Source organism: Pan troglodytes, chromosome 19 (assembly GCF_028858775.2).
Source record: "Pan troglodytes isolate AG18354 chromosome 19, NHGRI_mPanTro3-v2.0_pri, whole genome shotgun sequence".
NCBI classification, from domain to species: domain Eukaryota; kingdom Metazoa; phylum Chordata; class Mammalia; order Primates; family Hominidae; genus Pan; species Pan troglodytes.
In genome coordinates this window covers 51,098,542-51,121,557 of record NC_072417.2, presented here as the reverse complement: position 1 = coordinate 51,121,557, position 23,016 = coordinate 51,098,542, and the positions used below count along the sequence as shown (strand labels likewise).

Sequence of the window (23,016 nt, the reverse complement as noted above, 5' to 3'; positions counted from 1 at the left end):
TTTAGAATTTCAGTTCATTGAAATCAGGTACAATGTCTGATTTTTGGTTATTAATCAAATATTTCTGGTATTTTCAACTTTATACTTCAAATTATATATCTCCTTCCTTCTTCATCTTCCTTATTTCAAAACTCGGGGGACAAATTCTAAAAGCCTCACTGGCTTAGTCATCAGAATTTGTAATGGAAAGGAACTTTTTCTAAACTTCCTCTGCAGTAGTTCTTACATCCTTCTCCTGGTTGTCTGCTGCTTCCCATTAGAGTTGTTTGTCATTAATAAATTAACCTCAACATTTTTTAGATCTGACTTTAAAGGAGACTAATTTCTACTGGGTATGTTATTCTATTTCTTGTTGTCTCCTTGTTTAAATTTATTTTTCTGGTTATTTTTTCCTAACAAATTACCCAAAGTTGAGTGGCTAAGAACAACATTCGTTTAGCTCACCAATCTGTGGCTTGGGAAAACCTTGGCCGGGACAGCTTGCCTCTGCTCCCTTCAGCTTCACTTGGGATAAATCAAAGGCTGAGGGACTGGAATCATCTGAAGGTTTGTTCACTAAGATGTCTGTTGCTGATGGTGGCTATTGGTTGGAACTTTAGCTGGGGCAGGTTGCCCAAATATGTACATTGGAACTCCTAGGCTCTCTTTGTGGCCTAAGCTTCCTCACAGCATGGGGGCTGGGGTCCAAGGGTGAGCAGTCTGTGGTAGAGAGCCTCTTCTAACTTAATGTTGGAAGCCACATGGTTATCACTTTTAACACTTTCTGTTCATTAGAAGCAAGTCACTAAGTTTCACCCATAATCTATATATAGGATGAATGATTTTGCTTTTATTTTTATTGATGTATTTTTTTTTTAGACATAGTGTCTTATTATGTTACCTAGGCCGGCCTTGACCTCCATGGCTCAAGAATTCTTCCTGCCTCTGCCTCCCAAGTAGCTGAGACCACAGGAATGTGACACCACACCTGGCTTCCTTTGATTTTTTGTGGACCTGTATAATTGTACATATTTATGGTATACACAGTGATATTTTGATATGTGTAAACAATGTATAATGGTCAAATCAGGCTAATTAATATATTCCATCACCTCAAACATTTACCATTTCTTTGTGTTGTGAACTTTCAAAATCCTCTCCTCTAGCTTTTTAAATATCAGCTAGCCAAGCCAGGTGTAGTGGCACACACCTGTAATCCCAGCTGTTTGGGAGGCTGAGGCAGGAGAATGGCTTGAACCCTGGAGGTGGAGATTGCAGTGAGCTGAGATTGCACCACTGCATGCCAAGCCTGGGTGACAGAGCAAGACTCTGTCTCAGAAAAAAAAAAAAAAAAAATTAGTTAACCATATTCACCCTACAATGCAACAGAACACTAGAATTCATTCCTCCTATGTAACTGTAATCTTGTGTCCGTTAACCAGCCTCTCCCCATCTTCTACTCCCCTTTACCTTTCTCAGCCTCTAATACCCACAGTTCTACTCTCTACTTCCGTGAACTTTTTTTAAATTTTAGCTCCCACATGAGTGAAAACATACAGTAGTTATTTTTCTGTGCTTGAATTATTTCACTTAGTGTCACTTAATGTCCTCATCCATGCTGTAAATGACATGATTTTATTCTTTTTTTATGGCTGAATAGTATTCCACTGTGGACATATACCACATTTTCTTTACTCATCAACCACATTGATCTGTTGATGAACATTTAGGTTGATTCTGTATCTTGGTTGTTGTGAATAGTGCTGCAATCAACATGGGAATACTGGTATCCCTTTGATATGCTGATTTTCTTTCTTTTGGATAATACTTAGTAGTGGGATTGTTGGATCATATGACACTTCTATTTTTAGCTTTTTAAGAAACTTCCATGGTTATACTAGTTTACATTCCCTCCACGAGTGCATAAGAGTTTTCTTTTTCTCTCCAACCTCGCCAGGATTTTTTACTTCTGGTTTCTTTGTTTTTTGTTTTTTGATTTTTTTGATAGTAGCCATTCTGTGGTGAGACGATATCTTATTTGGGATTTTGTTTTCATTTTCCTGTTAGTGATGTTGAGTACTTTTCCATACATTTGTGGACATTCGTATGTCTTCTTTTTAGAAATGTCTATTTAAATTCTTTGTCCACATTTCAGGGGGGATTATTAACAATTTTTACTGTTGAGTTGTTTGAGTTCCTGGCATATTCTAGATATTAGACCTTTCTCAGATGAATAGATTTGTAAATATTTTCTCCCAGTCTACAATTGTTGGTTGTTTCCTTCACTTTGTTGATTGTTTCCTTTGCTGTGAAGAAACCTAATTTTAATATAGCTTTACTTATGTATTTTTGTTTTTATACCTGTGCTTTTTTTTGCATATGCCCGTGATAACTTAGCTATAAAATCTTTGCCTTGACCAATGTCCTGAAGCATTTTCCATATATTTTCTTGTAGTAGTTTTATAATTTTGGATCTCATGTTTAAGTCTTTAATCTATTTTGAGTTGATTTTTGTATATGGTGAAAGATAGGGACCTGGTTTCATTCTTCTTTTTACAGATACCCACTTTTCCCAGCCCCATTTGTTGAAGAGAGGGTTCTTTCCCCAATGTATGTTTTTGATACTTTTGTTGAAAATCAGGTGTCTGTAAATATGTGGATTTATTTCTGCGTTCTCTATTCTGTTCCATTGGTTTAATTTTCTATTTTTATACCAAGACCTTGCTCTTTTGGTTACTGTAACCTTGTAATATATTTTGAAGTCAGGTGGAGTGATGCCTCCAGCTCTGTTCTTTTCCCTCAGGCTTGGCTTGTATAGTCTAGCTTTTTTGCAGTTCCATATGAATTTTAGGATTGTGTTTTCCATTTCTGTGAAGAATGTTATTGGTGTTTTTTTGTTGCAAGTTATAAAGGGCATTTTATTTTTATCTTATTCTTTCTCTTTCTTAACTTTCAGATTCAGGGAGTACATGTGCAGGTTTGTTACACAGGTATACTGCATAATGCTTAGGTTTAGGGTGCAGTTGAACCTATCACCCAGGTAATGAGCATAGTACCTGGCATGTCATTTTTCAACCATTGTCCAACCCAGTCCTCCTTCTTATAGTCCCCACTGTCTATTGCTCCCATCTTTATGTCCATGTGTACCCAATGTTTAGCTCCCACTTATAAGTGAGAACATGTAGTATTTGGTTTTCTGTTTCTGCATCAGTTTGCTTAGGATAATGGCCTCCAGCTCTATCCATGTTGCTGCAAAGGGCAGTATTTTGTTCTTTTTATAGTTGCATAGTATTCCATATTGTATATGTGCTACATTTTCTTAATCCAGTGCATCATTGATGAGCTTCTGGTTTTATTCCATATCTTTGCTATTGTGAATAGTGCTGCAGTGAACATTGGGTGCATGTGTCTTTTTGGTAGAATGATTTTTTGGTGGTGGGAAGTGGATATTTAACCAACTAATGGGATTGCTGGGTTGAATGGCAGTTCTACTTTTAGTTCTGTGAGAGAAACCTCCAAACTGCTTTCCATAGCGGCTGAACGAATTTACCATTTTCTCCAATAGTGTATTAGAATTCCCTTTTCGCTGTAGCAGCTCTGCCAAAATCTGGGTTGTTGTTGCTTATTTTTTGACGTTTTAGTAATAGCCATTATGTCTGGTGTGAGATGGTATGTCATTGTGGCTTTGATTTGCTTTTCTCTGATGATCAGTGATGATGAGCATTTTTTCATATGTTTGCTCTCCACTTTTATGTCTTTTTTTGAGAAGCGTCTGTTAATGTATTTTGCCCGCTTTTATATATTTTTTTAAATTCTTGTTTGTTGATTTAAGTTCCTTATAGGTTCTGGATATTAGAACTTTGTTCAATGCATAGCTTGTAAATACATTCTTTCATTGTTTAGGTTGCCTATTTAGTCTCTTGAATGGTTCCTTTTCCTATGCAGAAGCTCCTTTGTTTAACTAGGTCCCAATTTTTCTTTTCTTTTTTTTTTCTTTAACACAATTTTTATTTAATAAATGGTTAAAATCGCAGTGCCAAAAATACATTCACATTTAGCAATTTCACTGAAAGGAAGAAACTACAGAATGCACGGTTTCAAAAAGCTATTTTAAGTTATTTACAAATAAAGTATCTAAAACTCAAAAACAGGCTGTATATGCTATATCTAGTTTATCCCTTCCCGAACAAAATTTCTGTTATTTGGGCAAATTCTTAAACCATGGTTTAAACCGTAATGGTTACAAACCACAAACACATCCATCCAAAGACTGAAACCGTTTTTATCCGGTCAGTGGCAAAACTGTTGAAAGGGCAATAGTTGAAGCTGTTGGATTTTATATAGTGTGAACTCTGATAAATATTCCTACCAGGACTAAAACACAGCACACTTTGCAGGCATGGCTGACTCACAAAGGTTGTAACAAACAAGAACTACTCTTCACTCGACACCATGGCTCAGAGGCCACCGAGAAGCACGAGTGACTGACAGCTCCTCTGCTTACAAACGAATGAAACCCAAAGTGGATGTCGTTCTCACAGCACTGAAAGTGCTTCAGGACTCACACTGATCCAATACTAACTTTCTTCCCTATTTTACACATATTTTTCTACTGTCCAGTGGAAATCATCTTCTGTTTTGGCTAAACAACAAATACTAGTTTATAACAGGAATGGTAAAATCTGTGAGAATTCTGCTCAATTTAATACAAGATCACTACTTTCTTTAGAATGGTTTCTGCGTGTTTCTATGTCACCCTCTGTATTTTTAGCTTCCAGTTTCCTGGTAAGGAATAAGTTCTCCTTCCCAGTCACACTCGGGGTCATTTACACGTTTCTGGGATGCCCTCGCTCGTCCATGGAGGCCAGGTGCGTGCAGTGACTCACTCTGCCTCTTCCCTCTTCTCAGGACCAGTCCCCGAACCTTCTGCCTTGCAGATCCTCCTGTTTCCGCCACACTCTCGCGCTCGGAAGCGAGCTCCTGGATCATACAGCTGCAAGGCTGGCCGGTCCGTGTTTGCCAGTCGCTCTTTTATGGGTGCTGGACTGTCGTCACACCTCTGCGCTCTTCCCAGTCTCTCCATGGCCTCCCCCGGAGCCCCGCTGTCCTGGCTCCCCTTCTTCCCTCTGTCTTGGCCAGGTCCTTTCCCCCATCTCTGCTCATCCTCACTCCTTCTGGAAAGCCGGTCAGGCTCGTGGTGAGCTCTGTGCCTCCTGCCATCATCCACATGGTGTCTTTGTGCTTCAGATTCTTGTTCTTGAGATCTCTCCACATCCCTGTGCTCTTTATCACTGCCGCTGTGTGACGTCTCCTGGGGCTCCTCCAGCGAGCCTTCCACGGGCCTGGCTTTTACGACTGCACCGGGGGCACAGGATTCCTGCTTGCCACCTCCAGTATCAATCTCCTCTCCTCTTTCTTTTGGTTTCTCTGTGGTTGGTTCCTCTCCCTTTTCTGGTTTCTTAAGAAGCTTAACCCTTACTTCTTTCTCTGCAATTTTCTTCTGTTTATCTGTCTCTCTTTTTTTTTTTTTTTTTGCATCTTTCTTCTTTTCTTCTTCTTTTTTCCTCTTCCCGCAAACGTTTCTTTTCTAACTCTCTCCTCCTCCGTTCTTCTCGCTTCTCTTCTCGAATTCTCTGCTTTTCTAATTTTCTATTTTTAATATATCCCAAAAGAGGTGTGGTTCTTCTAGCAATGAGCTCTCTTGTCTTCGCCTCCATCTCCCCCAGCAGAGTCTCAGGGTTGGCACTGGTCTTCTCTTCCTCCACACAGTAGGTTTCTAAAAACTTCTTATATTCTGGATCTTTGCTGTCAAGGAAGATATATCCATCAAAACGATCTCTAAAAAGAAGGATGTCATCAGGATTCCTAAAATTAATGTATGCTCTTGAGTAGAGATGAGGATAAAGACTCAGGTCGGCGGCGAAGAACTCGAAGTAGTCGTGTGCTGGCAGCGGGCGCAGCTGCTCCTCCAGCTGCTCCTTGGTGAGGCCCGGAGGCAGGCGGCAGATGACCACCTGCGGGGAGCGCGCGGCCGTTCCCACCGGGGCGGAGCGTGCACAAGGAGCTCAAAAGGCACCGCGTACCGCGCTGGGAGGCCCGGCCCCCGCCCCTCCCTCCTCTCCCTCCCCTCCCTCCCCTCCCTCCCCTCTAGGTCCCAATTTTTCATTTTGACTTTTGTTGCAATTGCTTTTGAGGGCTTATTCATAAATTATTTTCAGAGGCTGCTTTCTAATAGTGTATTTCTTAGGTTTTCTTGTAGGATTTTTATAGTTAGAGGTCTTACTTTTAAGAATGTAATTCAGCTTTCATTAATTTTTGTATGTGGTGATAGCTGGGGTCAAGTTTCATTCTTCTGTGTATGGATAACCAGTCATCCCAGCACCATTTATTGAATAGGGAGTCCTTTCCCCATTGCATATTTGTGTCGGCTTTGTCAAAGACCCAATGGTTGTAGGCATGTGGCTTTATTTCTGGGCTCTCTGTTCTGTTCCATTGGTCTATGTGTCTGTTTTTGTGCCAGTACCGTGCTGATTTGTTTAGTGTAGCGTTTGTTTACTGTAGTATAGTTTGAAGTTGGGTAATGTGATGCATCAGGCTAGATTCTCTTTGCTTAGGATGGCTCTGGGTGTTTGGGCTCTTTTGTGGTTCCATATGAAATTTTAGAATAGTTTTTTCTAATGCTGTGAAAAATGACATTAGTAGTTTGATAGGAATGGTATTGAATCTGTAGATTGCTTTGGGCAGTATGGCCATTTTATTGCTATTGATTTTTCCAATTCATGAGCATGGAATGTTTTGCCATTTTTTTGGTGTCATCTATTTGGTGTCATGATTTTTTTCAGCAGTGTTTTGTAGTTCTCCTTGTAACCACCTTTCATGTCTGTAGTTAGATGCATTCCTAAGTATTTTGCTTTTTTGTGTGTGGCTATTATAAATTGGATTACATTCTTGATTTGTCTCTCAGCTTGAACTTTATTGGTATATAGAAATGCTATGGATATTTTTACATTGATTTTCGTGTCCTGACTGAAGTCATTTATCAGTTCCAGGATAAATTGGCAAACTCTTTAGAGTTTTTTAGGTACAGAATCATATCATCAGCAAAGAGAGATAGTTTGGCTTCTTTTCCTTTTTGGATACCTTTTCTTTCTTTCTTTTTCCTGATTGCTCTGGCTAGGAGTTCCAGTACTATGTTGAATACATACGGTGAGAGTGGGCATCTTTGTCTTGTTCCAGTTGGCAAGGGGAATGCTTCCAACTGTTTTTGTTCTTTTTTCTTTAATTTTTTTCTTTACTATTTTATAGAGACAAGGTCTCACTGTGTTGCCCAGCCTGGTCTCAGACTCCTGGCCTCAAGTGATTCTCCTGTCTTCGCCTCCCAACATGCTGGGGTTACAAGCATGAGCCACTGCACTTAGCCCCCACTTCCAGCTTTTGCCCATTCTGTATGGTTTCAGCTGTGGGTTTGTCATAGAGTGGCCTTTATTATTTTGAGGTCTGTTTCTTTGATGCCTAATTTGTTGGGTGTTTTTTTCATGAAGGGATGATGGACGTTATTGAAAGCTTTTTTGCATCTTTTGAGTTGATCATATGGTTTTTCGTTTTCATTCTGTTTGTGTGGTGAAACACATTTATTGATTTGTGTACTTTGAACCAATTGCATCACAAAAATAAAGCTGACTTGATTGTGGTGAAGTAAGTTTTTGATGTGTTGCTGGATTTTGTTTGCTGATATTTTATTGAGAACTTTGGTGTCTACATTCATTGGGGATATTGGGCTGTAGTTTTCTTTATTCATTGTGTCTTTGCTGGCTTTTAGTATCAAGATGATGCTGGCATCATACAATGAGTTAGGGAGAAGTATCTCCTCAATATTTTGGAATAGTTTCATTAGATTTGTTAACAGCTCTTCTTTGTATGTCTGGTAGAAATTGGCTATGAGTCAGTCTGATCTGAATCTGTTTTTGGCTAGTAGGTTTTTTATTACTGATTCAATTTCAGAGCTTGTTATTTGTCTGTTCATGGTTTCAATTTCCTCGTGGTTCAATCTTTGTTGGTTTCCAAGGATTTATCCATTTCTCCTAGATATTCTAGATTGTGTGTATACAGTGGTGTTCATTGTAGTCTCTGAGGATCTTTTGTATTACTGTGGGATTGGTTGTAATGTCATCTTTGTTGTTTCTGATTGTGCTTATTTAGATGTTCTCTGTTATTTATTTATTTATTTATTTATTTATTTATTTATTTATTTTCTAGCTAGTAGCCTGTCAGTATTTTTATCCCTTCAAAAAGCCAACTTTTGGTTTCACTGATCTTTGTATGGATTTTTGGGCCTCAAGTTTTCTCAGTTATGCTCTAATTTTATTTATTTCTTTTCTGTTGCCAGCTTTGGGGTTATTTTGTCCTTGTTTTTTAGTTCCTCTCGGCACAGTGTCAGATTGTTAATTACAGATCTGTCTGACTTTTCAACATATTTGTTTTGCACTATAAGCTTTCCTCTTATGCTGCTTTTGCTGTATCCCAGAAGTTTTGGTATGATGTTTCTTTTTGCTTATTACAAATCATTGTTTGATTTCTGCCTTAAATTCTTTCTTTTCCCAAAGTCATTTAGGAGCCAGTTGTTTGATTTCCATGTAATTGTGTGGTTTTCAGAGATCTTCTTGATATTCATTTCTATTTTTATTGCACTGTGGTCCAAGAGAATGGTGTTGTGTGATTTCATTTTTTAAAAATTTATCATGACTTGCTTTATGGTCAAACATGTTGTTGATCTTGGAGTATGTTCTTTGTGCAGATGAGAAAAAGGTGTATTCTGTAGTTGTTTGGTGGAGTATTCTGTAGATGTCTGTTAGGTCCAATTAGTCAAGTGTTAAATTTAAGCCCAGAATTTCTTTGTTAGTTTTTTGTCTCAATGATTTGCCTTAACACTATCAATGAGATGTTGAAGATCCCCACTGTTATTGTGTGACTGAGTCTTTTGGTAGGTCTGGAAGTACTTGGTTGTTTTTGAATGTGGGTGCTCCAGTGTTGGGTGGGTATGTATTTAGGATAGGGATGTCTTCTTGGCGAAGTGAGTCCTTTATCATTGTGTAATGCCCTTCTTCATCCTTTTTTGGCTGTTGTTGGTTTAAAGTCTGTTTTATCTAAGAATAACAACCCCTTGCTTTTTGCATTTTATTTGCATGACAGATCTTTGTCCATCTCTTTACTCAGAGCCTGTGGGTGCCATTACATGTGAGATGTGTCTTTTGAATATAGCAGACCGTTGATTCTTATGGGTTTGTTTTATTTTAATTCAACTTGCCACTCTGTGCCTTTTAAGTGAGGCATTTAGACCATTGAATTCAGTATTAATATTTATATGTGAGATTTTGATTCCGCCATGATGTTTTTAGCTGTTTGCTTTGTACTCTCGATTGTGTAGTTATGTAATAGGGTCTGTGGGCTATGTACTTAGGTGTGTTTTTGTGGTAGTGGGTATTGTTCTTTCTTTTCCATATTTAGAACTCCTTAAGAATCTCTTGTAAGTCTGGTCTAGCGGTAATGAATTTCTTTAGTGTTTGTCTGGAAAAGATTGTATTTCTCTGTCACTGATGAGGCTTAGATTGGAGTGGTATGAAGTTCTTGGCTGAAATTTCTTTAAGGATGCTGACAACTGGCCCCACTTTCTGGCTTATAAGGTTTTTGCCGGAAAGAGGTCAGCTTTTCACCTGATGCAGCTGTTATAGCTGCCTGTGAGATTTTTCCTTTCGTGTTGACCTTGGAAAGTCTGATGGGCTGTGTATCTTGGGGATGGTTGTAGAGGTTCTCTGAATTTCTTGAATTTTTCCATCAACCTCTGTAATGAGATTGGGGAAATTTCATGGACTATATCCTCAGATATGTTTTCCATGTTGCTTCCTCTCTCTCCTTCTCTTTCAGCCATGCCAATGAGTCATAGATTAGTGTCTTTACAAAATCCCACATTCCTCAGATGTTTTGTTCATTTTTAAAATGGTTTTTTCTTTATTTTTGTCTGACTGGGCTGACTCAAAAGACTGGTCTTTGAGCTCTGTAATCCTTCCCTCCGCTTGGTCTCATCTGGTTTTGAAGGTCCCTCCTGTGTTGAATTTTGCAGCTCCAGAAGTTCAGTTTGATTCTTTTTAAAAATGGCTCTGTCGTGTTTCAACTTTTGGATGGTTATACTGGCTTCCTTGGATTGGATTTCAACTTTCTCTTTAATCACATTGAGCTTTGTTGCCATTGAGATTCTGAATCACGTGTCTGTGATAAAGCATGTCATTACACTTTAATCTGGTGAGAATTTATAGCTGGGGAGCTAGTGTGATTTTTTGGAGGTAATGAAATGCTCTGATTTGTTGAATTGCTAGAGTTCTTGTGCTGATTATTCCTCCTCTGAAAATGCTGATGTTTCTTTATCGTTTTGAAATTCCTGTCATTTGGATGGGGATTTTTGTTTTTATGTTCTTTCTTTTCTCTTGAGGGTTTGTGGTGTGTATTGTGTGTAGTTGATTGGCCTTTTTTTCTGGGTGGTTTCAGATGGCCAGGACTCTACACAGGTTCCTTCCTTGTGGCTACTTTCCTGCATTGGGTTTCACAGAGGTGTGTTGAAGGTATATAATGATTTTTGTTTGGTGGGGAAGGGGGAGAAGTAGGATTGGGAAGGCGAGAGATAACCCCCTCACCAAATCAGTTCCTGGAACTTGGGAGAGCCCCCTCCAATCACTGGTGCCACACCTGAATTTTGAGGGCTGCACACCTCCCACCCTTAGGGCAGCGGCCCAAGCCAAAAGTTAGGTTGCCGAGAGACCTACAACTCTCTGGGGACGTGCTGGTTGTCTGGGCTTGGTAGAGTCAGAGCAGGTTGTAGAGTATGTCTGCGGATCTGCGGGTCATCTGTTGATATAATGTGGATCAAGGGGGGAGGATCCCCGGGCAGGGCTGTGGTTCTGTGGGTGTGCACCTGGTGTGGTGCCTGCAGCCCAGGGTTTTTTGCCCAGCAGATGGCTGTGGGGAGCACTTAGCTCGCACTCACCCAACCAGGCCTCCCTCCAGTGTCTGCCCCCAGGGCAGGCCCAACTAGGTAGTTTTGTCCCCCAGCCTTCCGTGCCCAGATCAACTGGACTGTTAGCTGTTTCAGGCAGTGGTGCTCCCTCAGGCAGAGGCTGTGGACAGACAGGTTACACCCTTCCTGGACAGATCTTGTAGAACAGGGTCCCCAACCTCCAGGTGGCAGACCAGTACTGGTCTGTGGCCTGTTAGGAACTGGGCCGCACAGCAGGAGGTGAGGGGAGGGCTGGTGAGTGAGCATTACCACGTGAGCTTCGCCTCTTGTCACATCAGCAGCGGCATTAGATTCTCATAGGAGCGCGAGCCGTGTTGTGAACTGTGCACGTGAGGGATCTAGGTTGCGTGCTCCTTATGAGAATCTAATGCCTGACGATCTGAGGTGGAACAGTTCCATCGCGAAACCATCCCCACCCCACCGTCTGTGGAAAAATTGTTTTCCACAGTGCCAGCACCTGGTGCCAAAAAGGTTGGGGACTGCTGTTGCAGAGGGAGCACACCCGGCTCCCACACTGGCATATGAACTTGGGCCCTCTCTTCTTGGCATTGTGAGAGAGAAAGCTACTCCTCTTCTTGAGCTCAGGCCACAGACACCAGCTCAGTATACTTGAGCAGTGAGCTTGAATCCTGGGGGTATTGAGACCAGGTTCATGACTTTGTCTTCTGGTCTCATGGGGTTGAGCTTTGGCTGTGCTGAGGGTGGGGGCTGAACTGCTCCCAGGCCTCCGGCAAAGCACTCAGATGGGGCAGTGGAGGCTGTGCTGTGTGCTTACCCTTGCGTGAGTAGCTAGGCAGGGGCCTTGGGAGGGGCTGGTGGACAAGAAGGTACACAGAGCAGATATGCTGCAGTCCCATGGTAAATGCAGCCCTGCTGTCTTCTGGCCTGGCAGTAAGCAGGAGCTAGCGTCACTTAGAGCAAGATGGAGAGCCTTGGGGGATGGGTGCCTATGGTCATGTTTTGCTGCAGCTGTACCAGGTGCAAAACCTGCTGGGCTGTATGCGGGTTTGAGCTCTGCCTCTGCCTATTCGCCAGCCAGTTCCTCTTGCCAGTTCAGATGTCTGTGTGGGTCCAGGGATCTCTGGGAGCTAGTATCCCAGAGTTCGTTGGTGGGAGTGTGGTGCTGCACAGTTCCTTCACCCACCCCTTCCTTAGTTTCTGGATTGGGAGGTAATCCTAGTTCTTGGTGACTCTGTGCAGGCTTCGCAGATTTATTCCTCTTCAGCCTTGATGCCTGCATTACCTATCAAATTTCAGTGTATTCTCTCCAAAGACCTACTCCAAGTGTGATAATTTACTTGATAGTTTGGTTTCTCTCTCACAGAGAGGCATCTCCTGGCTGCATGTGGTGAGCATCTTGTCTTCCCCTAAAAACATCAAAATTGGTATTTAATAGAGCTTGCGTTCAGTCTGTAGACTGCTTTCAGTAATAAGGTCATTTAACCAATATTCTTCCAGTCCGTGAGCATGCAATATCTTTCCATGTTTGTGTCCTCTACAATTTCTTTTGTCAGTGTTTTGTAGTTTTTTTTGTTGTTGTTGTTGTTGTTGTTTTTGGTAAAGCTCTTTACAAAATCTCTCTGGTTAACTTTATTCTGAGCCATTTTATTATTTTGTAGCTAGAATAGTGGGACGGCCTTCTTGATGTCTTTTTATGCTAGTTGATTATTAGTGTATAGAAATGTTACACATGCTATTGGCATTATTTTTGTATGCTGATTTTGTGGCCTGCACCTTTGCTGAATTCTTTAGTTCTAACAGGCTCTTTTGGTGGCGTGTTTATGGTTTTCTGTATATGAGATCAGGTCATGTGCACAGGGAGACAGTTTGACTTTCTGTTTTCCAATCTGGATCCCCTTTATTTCTCTGACAATTTTTGTATCTGCATCCTTCAGGGATATTGGCATGTAGTTTTCTTTTGTTGTTGTGTCTTTGTCTGGGTTTGGTCTTAGAGTAATACTGACCTTTAGAATAAACTAGGAAGATTTTGGAATAATTTATGAAAAATTGGTGTTAGTTTTTCCTTAAAAGTTTAGTGGAATTCAGAGTAACTTACCCAGTTTTAGACCTTTCTTTGTTGGTAAACTTTATTACTGATTCAATTACATTACCGTTATTGGTCTGTCCAGGTTTCCTTTTCTTCTTGGTTCATTCTTGCTGGTTATGCACTTCCAGGAATGTATCCATTTTCCGTACGTTTCCAGTTTGTTGGCATATAGTTGTTCATAATAGTCTCTCATGACTCCATGTATTTCTTTGCTATCTCCTTTTATGCTTCCCTCTTTATTTACTTGAGTTTTCTCTTTTTTCTTGTTTAATGTAGTTTGCAGTTTTGCTTTATTAGTCTACCTCATTCAGTTCTGCCCTGCCTTTATCATTTCTTTCCTTCTACTACATTTGAGTTTTGGGTCTGTTCTTGCTTTTTTGGTTTCTTCAGGTGTATTGTTAGGTTGTTTATTTGAAGTCTTTCTCTTTTTTGGATGTAGCTGTTAATTGCTATAAATTGCCCTCTTAGTGCTTCTTTTGTCACTTTCTATAGGGATTGATTTTTTCCCCCATTTTCATTTGTTTGAAGATATTTTAAATTTTTTTTCTTAATTTATTGATTGGCCCAGTTGTTCATTCAGGAGCATGCTGTTTAATTTCCGTGCATTTGTACAGTTTACAAAGTTTTTGTCGTTACTGATTTCCATTTTTATTCCATTGTGGTTTGAGAAGATATTTGATATGAGCTTTTAAACTCAATATATGGTCTATTCTGGAGAATGTTCTATGTGCTAATGAGAAGAATGTGTATTCTGCAGCTTCTTAATACAGTGTTCTGTAAGTGTCTGCTAGGTCCATGTGGTCTATAGTGCAGGTTCATTTCGATGTTTCTTTGTTGATTTTCTGTTTAGATGATCCCTTCAATGCTGAAAGTCAGACTATGGAGTCCCCAACAATTATTGTACTGGAGGCTATCTGTCTCTTTAGTTTCAGTGATGTTTGCCTTATATATCTGTGTGCTCAGGTATTGGGTATATATACCTTTATGACTGCTGTATCCTCTTGCTGAATTGATCCTGTTATTATTATATAATGCCCTTCTCTTTCTCTTTTATTTTATTTTATTTTTTTTACTTAAGATCTATTTTGTCTGATATAAATATAGCTACTCCTGTGTGCTTTTGGTTTCCATTTGCATGGAATATCCTTCCATCCTTTCACTTGCAGTCTATGTGTCTTTACAGGTAAAGTGAGTTTCTTGTAGGCAGCGTATTATTTGGTCTTTTTTTGTAATCCATTCATTCTATCTATATCTTTAATTGGGGAATTTAAATCACGTATATTCAAAGTTTTTATGATAGGTGAGGACTTACTCCTTTCATTTATTAATTGTTTAGTGATTGTTTTGTCTATCATTTGTTCCTATCTTCCTCTTTTATTGTTTACCTCTACAATTTGCTGGTTTTCTGTAATAATAATGTTTGATTCCTTTCTCTTTTTCAGTTCTGTACCTGCTCTACCAGTGAGTCTTACAGTTTTTTGATTTTCATGGTGGTAGACATTGTCTTTTTGCTTCCAGATTGAGGACTCCTGTAAGCATTTCTTGTAGGATCAGTCTAGTGGTGATGCATTCCTTCAGGTTTTGCTTGTCTGAGACGTTATTTCTTTTTCAGTTTTATTTATTTATTTATTGGAGACAGAGTCTCACTCTGTTGCCCTGGCTGGAGTTCAGTGGCATGATCTCAGCTTACTGCAACCTCTGCCTCCCAGGTTCAAGCAGTTCTTGTGCCTCAGCCTCCTGAGTAGCTGGGACCACAGGCATGAGCCACCATGCCTGGCTAATTTTGTATATTTTTAGTAGAGACAGGGTTTTGCCAAATTGCCCAGGCTGGTCTTGAACTCCTGAGCTCAAGCAATCCCCCCACCTTGGCCTCCCAAAGTGCTAGGATTACAGGGATGAACCACTGCACCTGGCCCCTCTTTTTCAGTTTTAAAGGATAGCTTTGCTAGGTATAATATTCTTGACAGGCAGTCTTTTTCTTCCCGCATATTAAATATATCATGTCATTCTCTCCTATCCTCTAAGGTTTCTGCTGACAAATATGCTATTTGATACGGATTCCCTTGTATGTGACTTGGTGTTTTTCTCTTGCTCTTTGTCTTTGACTTTTGACATTTGACTCTGATGTGCCGCAGAGAAGACATTTTTTATTGTATTTCTTTGGGGATCTTTGAGACATCTGTATCCAGATGTTTATGTCTCTCACAAGACTTGGTAGTTTTTCAGCTATTATTTCATTAGATAGGTTTTCTGTGCCTTTTCCCATCTCTTCTATTTCTGCAACTCCCAATATCTGAAAAAATTTTGGCTCATGATGGCCTATATATCACATACACTGTCTTCATTCTTTTTATTTTCTTTTTTTTCTTTTTGCTTTTTGTTTGCCTGGCCTCATATAAAGACCTCTCTTCAAGTTCAGAAATTCATTCTTCTCCTTGATCTAGTCTATTGCCAACATTCTCAGTTGTTTTTATTTTATGTATTGAATTCTCAGTTCCAGGATTTCTGTTTGGTTCCATTTAATGCTATCTTTTTCATTGTTGAATTTCTTATTTAGATCATAAATTGTTTTCCTGATTCATTTGTATTACCTATCTTTCCTATCAGGAATCTTTCCTGATTCCTTTGTATTATTGTGTATCTCACTATGTTTCCTTAAGATCATTATTTTGAATTGTATAGGTTTTGTTATCTTTGGGATCTGTTACTGGAGAATTACTCTGTTCCTTTGGAGGTGTCATGTTTCTTTGATTTTTCATACTTCTTGTGTCCTTAATGTTGATAACTGTGCAGCTGGTGTAATAGTCACTTCATCTAGTTTTAGGGGTTGACTTTTTTCTGTAGATGTATCTATGTTGTTGGTTGAATATGGTGCTCTGGCATTGATGATGGGTGGGTGCATTGGTGTGGTCTCCATATACTTATGCTTTCTTCTGCTGTAATCAACATCAGCGTCTGTAAGTTCCTCAGTGGCTTACGGTGTGGTTGTTAGTAGCAGGGGATGCTGTGGTGAGGCCTTGATGGTGATGGGGAGGACAGCAGGCCAGTCCTCAGGCACATTGATGGCATACACAAGGATGTATGTGTGATTGGCAGCACCAGGCCATGCTTCCCAGTTTTTGGTGGCAGTGGGTTACCTGAGTGGGCTGGCCCTTGGGCCTCCAGGTGGTGTGTGCTGGGATCAGAGGTGGCAATAGCAGGCCAGGCCAAAGGACCTTGGTGACACTTGTGGCACTGGAGATGACAGTAGCAGCTGGGGGCCGGACCTTGGATCCCTTGGTAGCATGCATGGGCACTGGTAGTGGTGAAAGCAGGCTGCGTGGGCATTTCTCTGGCCCCCTATGAGGAACATTTAGGTGGGTACCTAAGGCAGTGTGTGGAGCAGGCTTGTCCACAGGTTAACTGAAGACACGTGCAGGAGCCTTTGCCAGTGGCTGGTGAGGCAGCCCTGTCTTTATGCTCCTGGATGCCACGTGCAGGTGCCGGTGGGGCAGTAGGACTCTCCTTGGTATTAGTGGTAGACGGGGCCTGGGTAAAGGCACAGAGGCCTGGGTGGGGTGGGCTGCTCCTCAGGGTCCTGGACAGTGTATGTGAGCACTGATAGCAACAATAGCAGCAGCAAGCAAAGTGGCCTTGTCTTCAGGCTCTCATATGGCTCACATGGGCGCCACCCCTGGTGGGTTTGACAGGCTTGTTCTCAGGCTCCTGCATGGTACACTTGAGTGGGCCAGTCCTCCGGCCTCCTAAAGGTATGTACAGGTATGCACAGCACTGCCCCTGAAGGGGATAGGGCTGCTGGTGGTGGCAGTGGTGTCAGTCAGGTGGCTCCTAGGCTCTAGACAGCACACACTTAGGATCCCTTTGACCTAGAGTAGTTTCCCTGGTGGGCTATTAGGTGATCACCTATTTCCACAGGTATATGGTGCTGTGGGGCTAGGGATTTGGGGGAATCGGTCCTGGTTTTGAGATGATCCTGGCTGGGCTGGCTACCTCAGTTCCCTTTCCTTCTGTCATCAGAGGATCCCTATCAATCTCCTGCTGAATTCCAGTATACTCTCTTTGATGTCTTCCTCAAGGTGTGGTTACCTACTTGCTGTTTTGGTTTTTCTTTTTGAAAGAGGTGAGTGCTGGGTATTCCCAGTCAGCCATCTCGATGATGTCTCTGTCTATGCTGTGCATATTAAGGAATGTATAGACATGTTTTAAAGCCTGCACAATTGACCCTATAACTATAATTTAAAAGATTTCTACCACTTGAAAAACACACTAATTTCTAATTATTACCTCTCACCCCACACACAGGTTTTATTTAATATGGCAGCAGACTCAGGCTTAAAGTGCAAGATCCTAACCTCCCACCACACACACACAAGTTTCATTTAATATGGCAGCAAGCTCAGGCTTGAAGTGCAACATCCTACCATCTTTATCACAGCCGGTAGGGATGCACCCTGGGTTGTGGTTTCTGCGGTATAACCCCTTGAGTGCATTTCTTGTCAACACAAAGACGTAAGAACTAAAGGGACAACTTGTCTACCACTCACCCACCCAGCATTCTCCTAAACTGCCAGAGACCCTCCTGTTGAACAGAGAGAAAATGGGAGTCACAAAGGGAATAATATTAGACCATAGAAATTCTGAAATACAGCCTGATGTGTGCTTCCACTTACTTGATTTGGACTTCATGGGAACCATCCTCTGTGGCTTTTTGTGGTACCTTCTTGGCTCTTTGTTGTATCCTTTTCATAAGCAATGACCTGTGTTTTCAGCTAAGTAGTTTCTTCAGCCAGCTTCCTCCCTGTAGAAGCTCTTAGGTCCTAAGGCCTCTTTTCATTTTTACTGTCTTGTTGTCTTTTAAGCCAAGCTAGCAAGCAGTGCTATTGTTACTATAATTCTCTTAGAGTCTCTTGTGAATTTTACTTGAGTTCTTGTCATTGGAAAAACCACTTGTCCCAATCTCTTTGAGATAAGCACTTCACCTTGTGCTTCCTGTGAAGGAAGCACACTGTTCTGTGTAGTAGGACAGTGCCTTAAGATGCGTATACCCTTAAGATCTTTAAGGGAATTTGAGGCACCACCTTAAATCTTTCTAAGGTCTTAAAATAGAGCCTTACACTGACAGTCTTGGCTTCACCTTCAGACTTTCTCCTGGCAGCACCCTGGATTTGATCTTATCTCAGAGGCCATTTATCTCAGCAATACAGATGCTCCTCAGATTAGGATGGGTTTATGTCTGGATGGCATTTGCATTTGTTATGTCTGATATTTGTAATTTATAGGCCATCATAAATTGCAAATATCAGAAGTTATGGGTGGGTTTTCCATTTACGATAATTTCCATTTACAGTGACTTTATCCTGATGTAACCACCCCTGTAAGCCAAAAGGCTTACACATATCATTTCATTACTCAACACGTATCATTTTCACAGTATTATAAAAAGTCAGAAAATGGTGAGTCGAACCATGCTAAGGCAAGGACTGTCTATATTTGGGAATCTGACATGTGGAGAGGCTATAAAAAGGATACTGAACCTAGAAAGTCCTGGTTCTTTTATATGTAGTAGTCTTTCTTTAGCTTATCTCTTGCATTGGTTTTACTTTCAGCGGCTGTGTAGTAACAGTGCCCTTTCCTTCAGGTTCCCGTATCATTTTCTTCACTATCCTTGAAGCCCTTCCTACCAGCTTCTTTGAGGACCATCAGGCTTCCACTAACAGTCTCTTTAAAACTCTTCTTGTTTTTGTGCTTATTCTTCTGTAGGTCCTTTCAGCTTCTGATTAGCTCCTGGTCCAATGGTAATCCTACATGTTTTAGTAGTTTTTGTTGTGTTGTTGTTGTGCAATCTATATCTAGTGTCAATATCTGTATCAGTTATTTCTTGGTATATAAGAAAATGCAGTGTCTCAAAACAACATCTATTTTGTTCACAATCTGCAGTTTTAGGCAAGGCTCAGTGGGGCCAACTCACTTTTTCTTTACTTGGCATCAGCTGAGGTGACTTAAAGCTGGGGACTAGAATCATCTAAAGGCTTGTTTATTTACCTGTGCGGCATTCGAAGCTGGCTTTTGGCTGGGACGTTAGGTAGGGAAGTCAGCTCGAACACCTACCTACACGAGGATTCACGGTGTGGTTTGGGCTTTCTCACGGCATGTTGGCTGCATTTTAAGGACAAGCGTCCCTAGAGAGAGAGAGTCAGGTAGAAGCTGTGTGACTTTTTGTAACCAACTTTAGAAGTCACACAGCAGTTCTGCCACATTGTGTTCCGGAGAAACCGGTTGTCAATGCCAGCTTGTATTCAGGAGAGGGAATGTCATGGGAGAAGTGGCAAGCAATTTGTAGATGTTTTAAAACCACCACTTCACTTACCTTTATAAAATAAAAAACAATCATAATTATTTCCTCTAAAGGAAAGCAGTTATTTCCAACTCAGCACCACTGAAATTTCAGTGCAATTTTTTGTTGTCATTCTTTAATGTGCTCCCTTATTTTGTGTAAAGTAACAATGAATTATAAGATTGTGCTACTGAATTAAGGCATTTTTCTTCAGAAAAATGGTATGGATCATGCCACTGAACTTTTATACTGGGAGATGTGATTGCTTCTTAACTCCAAGTATCATTATTCTTTGAAATGTAACTCAAATTAGCGTAAGACATTTGCAGTTCAGCAAAAGGCTTATGGTATTGGAATCCTTTTTTTTTTTTTTTTTTCAAAATGTATTAATTAGAGTCTTATTTTCAGAGTCTTATTATGGGAGCCATTTATTGACTCAGGCCCAAATAATTCAATATGATGCCCCTAAAACTTCTCTGCAAATTATGGAGAATGATAGTGGGTTAAAGGAATAAGAGACTTTGTGCTAAAGGGGTAACTTAGAGCCATTTTAAGGAGGAAAGCCATGAAACAGTCATAGGAAAACAGAAGTCTAAGATCAAGTCCAAATGTTGTGTGGCAAAGATGATGAAAGTAAAGGATGTATTTTTCTGAATTCTGATGGTTTTAACTTTGTTTTTAATTTTCTGAGTAATCCAAGGGTCTGTATTTTATGAATCTACAACAGTATAGGTAACATTTTATTGCAACTGAATTTATTTCAAAAATTATTAGTTTTGGCTGGGCGCGGTGGCTCACGTCTGTAATCTCAGCACTTTGGGAGGCCGAGGTGAGTGGATCATGAGGTCAGGAGATCGAGACCATCCTGGCTAACACGGTGAAACCCCATCTACTAAAAATAAAAAATAAATTTAAAAAAATTTAGCCAGGGGTGGTGGTGGGCGCCTGTAGTCTCAGCTACTCCAGCTATGCGGGAGAATGGCCTGAACCCGGGAGGCAGAGCTTGTAGTGAGCCGAGATCCCGTGACTGTACTCCAGCCTGGGGGACAGAGCGAGACTCCATCTCAAAAAAAAAAAAAAAAAAAAAAATTATTAGTTTTTTGTTAGACCGTTCTCAGTCTGCCTTCTTCATTACCAAACTATATTGTTTTACTCATGCAGATTGACCTTACAGAAGCACAGGAAACTGTTCCTTCACGATGTCTACATCTGGATGCAGAGAATGGAGTTCTTCAACTTCAACAGACATTATTCTCTATGAAAGCAATACAAAAGCAATGTGAAACACTACAGAAGAATAAGAAGCAGCTGAAACAAGACGTAGTAAACCTCGAAAGTTATATGGAAAGAAATATGTTAGAAAATGGTGAAGCTGAACGGCATAAACTGTTGATTGAAGAAAGAGCAAGGAAGGAGACAGAAGAAAAATTAAACGAAGCCATTCTCACCTTGCAGGTTGGTTTATTTATCTGTAATGTGCTTTCATTCATTTCGCTGCAAATTTTATTTTGGATATATACATTGTACGTGTTTTCTCTACTTTCCTTACAGCAATTGGTTTGGTAGACTTCTAGAAGGAAGGTGGTATTTGTTTCTCCATTTAAATATTTTCGTTTCCATCATTCTTATAACTAAATTGATCTTCCATAAGAATAATTCTCACTAGAGAATCATTTAATTACTAAAGCCAGTTGGCATAAAACAAGACTAATAGAAAAAGTAAAAAAAAATTGTGATTTAGAAATTATACCATACTCTTGAACTGCTTTTAAGTTACGTTGTTCCACTTTTAAAATTTTAACTTGGTTCTGTCATTCTTTGGAGAATTGTTCAACAATTCAGATTCAGTTATTAATTCAGTTGGTACTGGTGATAAATATGTTAAGCTTGAGCTTCTTTCTTTCTTCACATTTTTCTTAAAATTGTTCTCTGAATCACATACTTAAAATTGTTCTCTGAATCACTGACTCCAAACAAAAGGAAACAAATACACAGTATTTATTCAGGTTATAATTACTTTTAAAATGTTCCCTTTTAATTTATTTTAGAAACAAGCAGCAGTATCTCATGAACAGTTAGTACAGTTAAGGGAGGATAATACTACTTCAATAAAAACTCAGATGGAACTCAGAATCAAAGATCTGGAATCTGAAATCTCCAGAATAAAAACTTCGCAAGCCGACTTTAATAAAACCGAACTGGAAAGATATAAGGAACTCTACCTAGAAGAAGTAAAAGTTAGAGAATCCTTGTCAAATGAACTCAGTAGGTAAGTCAATATGCAGAATCATAGAAAATAAGTTAAGCTCATTAATTTGCCTTCAAAAGCATGACTTTTAGTGAGACAGGTTCATGAGATTGGTGGGAAGTGAAAGCTAACTAGATCATACAGTTTTGGAAAATTGTAAATTATAAATAGTAAATGAACTTAACCTTTAAGTAAAATTGAAAATAGTAAATGAACGTAACCTTTAAAATCTTAGTCCAGGACAGTTCCTGTCTCTCCTGTTTTTTGGTTTTATGTGGCTTCCCCCCACCCCTTAATATTCTTATATAGTTAACCTGATCTATTAGGGTTTCAGCTAAATATTTATGAAGCTTCATAATTTAGACAGTGATACCATTATAAAAATTGCTTGTCAGTATTCCCTTAATTCAAAATATTAATGAATTTAATTAATTTCTGGAAGACGACAGCTGAAAACCGAAAGGGTCAAGTATGACTACTCTGGACACATTCTGGCACTCAGTAAATTCACTTTGCTTGATTGTGATCATTAGAGGGTGCCTTGAGAAGAAGTGTCCTGTATAGTTTTTCCAATCCACATAAAGGCACACTTGTGAAGCAGAGAATGATCAACTAGGGTTGAAGGGAAGTATAACTTACTAAGTGATAAAAAATAACACCTTGGTCAGCCTGAGGGGGTATATGGAAGACAGAAAGGGCGCGCCCCACCTCTGATACATGGGCCGCAGTGTTAGGAGCTGATTGTCCTCGATGCTGCTTTAGTTCTCTTTGATTTCAGCAGTCTTATTCTCCCCAAGGAAAAGTCGCCGTGAATGATTCCTCAGTGCCAAATGCTCAATTTTTTCCAGATAATGGGTGAAATATACAAGGGTGGTGAAAACAATTGTTTGAAAATGTCTTTGAGAGAGAGTTTTTTAGACAATCTCTAACAACATGTATTGTTTACTAAATACAAGTATTTCTAGCTTTTATTTTTACTTTTAGTTTTTTCTTGTATATATTTAAGGAGTACAACGTGATGTTTTGATATATTTATACGCAGTGAAATGGTATTTTGTCAAGCAAATTAATATCTTCATCATTTCACATAGTTACCCTTGGAATACAAGTAATTCTAATGGCATCCTTAAGAATCGTATAAGTAGAGTCATTCCATATGGGCAACAAGTGTTAACTATGAAGCCATACATCATTGATAGTCTTTTCTGTCCCCTCCCTCTCTTTGAACTACTTGTTTGTTAGAAATCCCTCTAGAAATAGATGTACTTCTTTAGAACAATGTTAAAACTATAATTGGATACAGTAGGCATGCTCTAACACATTTTCAGAGTTAAAACACGGCC

General features: G+C 39.9%; 1 protein-coding gene and 1 pseudogene across 2 annotated transcripts in view; one reads left to right on the top strand and one right to left on the bottom strand.

Moving 5' to 3' along the window:
* Window positions 1–23,016, top strand: part of LOC129137592 (coiled-coil domain-containing protein 144A-like) — a 104,647-nt gene that overhangs the window by 42,321 nt on the left and 39,310 nt on the right. For both annotated transcript variants that reach the window (XR_010152975.1, XM_063798898.1), the window contains 2 exons: window positions 20,587–20,880; window positions 21,474–21,694. Coding sequence is in view for 1 of the 2 variants with exons in the window: in XM_063798898.1 (XP_063654968.1) it covers window positions 20,587–20,880; window positions 21,474–21,694 (515 nt within the window). In the remaining variant the exon portion in view is untranslated. The remainder of the gene's footprint in view (window positions 1–20,586; window positions 20,881–21,473; window positions 21,695–23,016) is intronic.
* LOC129137645 (regulator of nonsense transcripts 3A-like) lies at window positions 3,624–5,817 on the bottom strand (annotated as a pseudogene).